Here is a 2,722-nt window from a genome sequence, read left to right on the forward strand (position 1 = left end):
TAAAATATATATTATACACACATATAATACAATAAAAAGGTAGACCAACACTTGAAGTTTCACGACAAAACTGTTTTTTAGTACTCTATAACAAAAAACTGGTTACAAATCGTTCACCTTAGCCCTGTGAATCCGCCCATCTATATCCAAGCCGGTTTTCTTGTAGATTTCAAAAATCTGTTCTTCAGGAACAAAGTAGTGAGCATCACCGAATACACTCTGCTTCAGACGAAAGCCTTCCTGGAAACAAATGTAAAAAAAAAAATCACATCTATATATTATTAGTAGGTATGAACCTCTACTATGTCCACTTTACTGTTCATTAATGTTATTCTGCTATCAATCAATTGAGTCGTACCTTCCTTCCTCCATTGCTTCTTATCTTGCTTCCAGAGGCGAGGTTAATTCAATTGGTATTACTCAGGGCTAGAGTGTATAATTTTGATTTAAGTTCACGCTATGATTTTTTATATATATGTTATTTTTTGGAAAGGGGGGAATTCATGAACTATGGTCGTTTTGGTTTTTGTTTGTATGGGGTTTTTTGGGGGTGAGATGGGGGTTCAGGGTTCCCTCTGTTTGGCGCAGTCCTTGGGGACATAAAAGTCAAGGTCAAGGTTTCGAAACAATCTTACAGTCTTTTATTGAAGGTATGTTTACGATACCATCGACATAATACCCGGAATACCTGGAAGTGTCATCTCTGACTCAAAGGTTTACGTGTAATGACCCTCCACCATCCACCTTCGTGAGCTGCTGTGGCACATTGTGCAAAACTCAGGCCAGTCTATGTTTTAATGTTATCCATCCCTGTTACTCTTTGTCTACCCGTGGCTCTCCTGCCCGACATCCTTCTTTCAAGCACCTCTTTCACAATGGTCTGAATTTCTACATTTTATTTTGTTTAGCAGGGTTTAGCTTGTGTGGAGAATTTTACACATCTCATTGTTAATCTTTTTTGCTTTCCAGCTTATTCTGGACATTCTGCGGTATCATCACAACTCAAAAGCAGGGACTTTGTTTTCTCCCTTCTTTGTTAAAGTCCAGGTCTCAGCGCCATATATAGAAATATATGAGGAAGATGTAGCATTCCGATATTTTCTTTCTAAAGGAAGAGATAACTGCCAGCCACAATGCAGGTCATTTAAGCGGCACGCTTTAACCATGCTGTCAAGGCCAACTCCTGCTGAGAGGGATACAGCGTCCCAGAAGTAAGATAGTGACAATCGAAAAAAATTCTCCTCATGCAGGAACTGAACTCTAGTCTTCCACGACGTGCTATGGTGACGTGCCTAACCGTTACACCAACCACAGACGTCGATTTACAACGCTGCAAAGGGTGTTGAACCCATGACGTGCCCCACAACTCCCATTTATCGATTGAACTGGACAACAGTCGCCGAGTCAACAAAAAAAACCTCTAAAACACCACTGTGTTTCATTCCCACATTTGGAATGACCTATATCTTCTGCATACTGTTGAAATGTACTAAGCCCAGAAAGCCGAACTTTTCAAACAATTGTACCTGTGTTATGTATTTTTTCTCGCTTTTTTCAACAGTCAGATATCAAATTATATCAAATTTTAAAAAAATTGCTTCGTACGTTTGAACAGATGGCGGAAGATGTGTATCTAAGTTGACTGGTTGTAAATTTTAATGTTTTACTCCCAAGTCGATAAATTAAGATTATTTAGGAGGCTATCTGTTTCAGCCCTTCTCGTAAGGGTGAGTGAAACACAGCATACCAACAGAGAAAACGGGGTCATTGGCTTAAATGAACCTCTCCACGTAGAAATAGAACTCGTGTTATTTTGCGTGAAGCAGCGGAGAACCTTAGCATTGATTAAACCACAGACGTGTTGACCTCATACAAAAATGAAACAAAATAAAGAGAGAAATTAAAGTTTACCAAATAAGAACTCTGCATGTTATGCATGAAGCGCGTTGGCAAGTAGGTGCAGTCTGGAAGGGTCCGATTATGAGACAATATCAGGTCATGGATGATCGTATCCAATTGATGGCTTGTAGAGCCACAGATGGGACGGGTGACTTCTTCACACCTCGCAGCATTCAGTATCTGGAAACAAACGGCAAACAGTTGGATGCACCAAGCCTACTCGTAATTGGCCAAACCAGGGTTTGCTTTTTTGGTTAGACTTACTAACTATGATATTATTATGGATAGGATGGGAAAAGGGCTTTTTAGGAACATTATTGTTAAGAAAAGATATGCGATCAACGGGTAGTAAATATTTTAATTGTTCATAGTTCATTGACTACTGTTTTGGTTAAATGCAGGATTATTTTTCTTATTAAATTTGTTTACAGTTTCCCACAGGGTCATTAAAATGAGTATGGTTTGAATTATCTAGGCAGGGAGCGTAACACCACAAAACAATAAGTAAAGTAGCCGAAGATAGATTATTTTTCTCTTTGATAGTTACATTTCAAGCATGCAATATCAGAATACCATTGAGTTACAATCAGAATACAGAGTACGTATCTAGCTCAACACTATTAATCTTTACAATTAATGGTCACTTATATTATGCCTGTGACTGTAAGCCTGCTTGTGAGTACAAGCATACTGTTGTATTATTGTGGTTATGTGCACATACGTGTGTGAAGAAGAGGGTCTATGAGTGTGTGTGTGTGTGTGTGTGTGTGTGTGTGTGAGAGAGAGAGAGAGAGAGAGAGTGTGTGTGTGTGGATGTGTGTGT

The 2,722-nt window shown here is 39.0% G+C and overlaps 1 protein-coding gene across 1 annotated transcript in view; it reads right to left on the reverse strand.

Moving 5' to 3' along the window:
- Nucleotides 1-2,722, reverse strand: part of LOC101861659 (serine/threonine-protein kinase pakD) — a gene marked incomplete at its 5' end in the record, with an annotated part of 10,978 nt that overhangs the window by 6,387 nt on the left and 1,869 nt on the right. The window contains 2 exon segments of the mRNA XM_013082199.2: nt 118-240; nt 1,912-2,079. Coding sequence (XP_012937653.1) covers nt 118-240; nt 1,912-2,079 — 291 coding nt within the window.

The sequence above is a fragment of the Aplysia californica genome, unplaced genomic scaffold (genome assembly GCF_000002075.1).
Source record: "Aplysia californica isolate F4 #8 unplaced genomic scaffold, AplCal3.0 scaffold00163, whole genome shotgun sequence".
In the NCBI taxonomy this organism is placed as follows: domain Eukaryota; kingdom Metazoa; phylum Mollusca; class Gastropoda; order Aplysiida; family Aplysiidae; genus Aplysia; species Aplysia californica.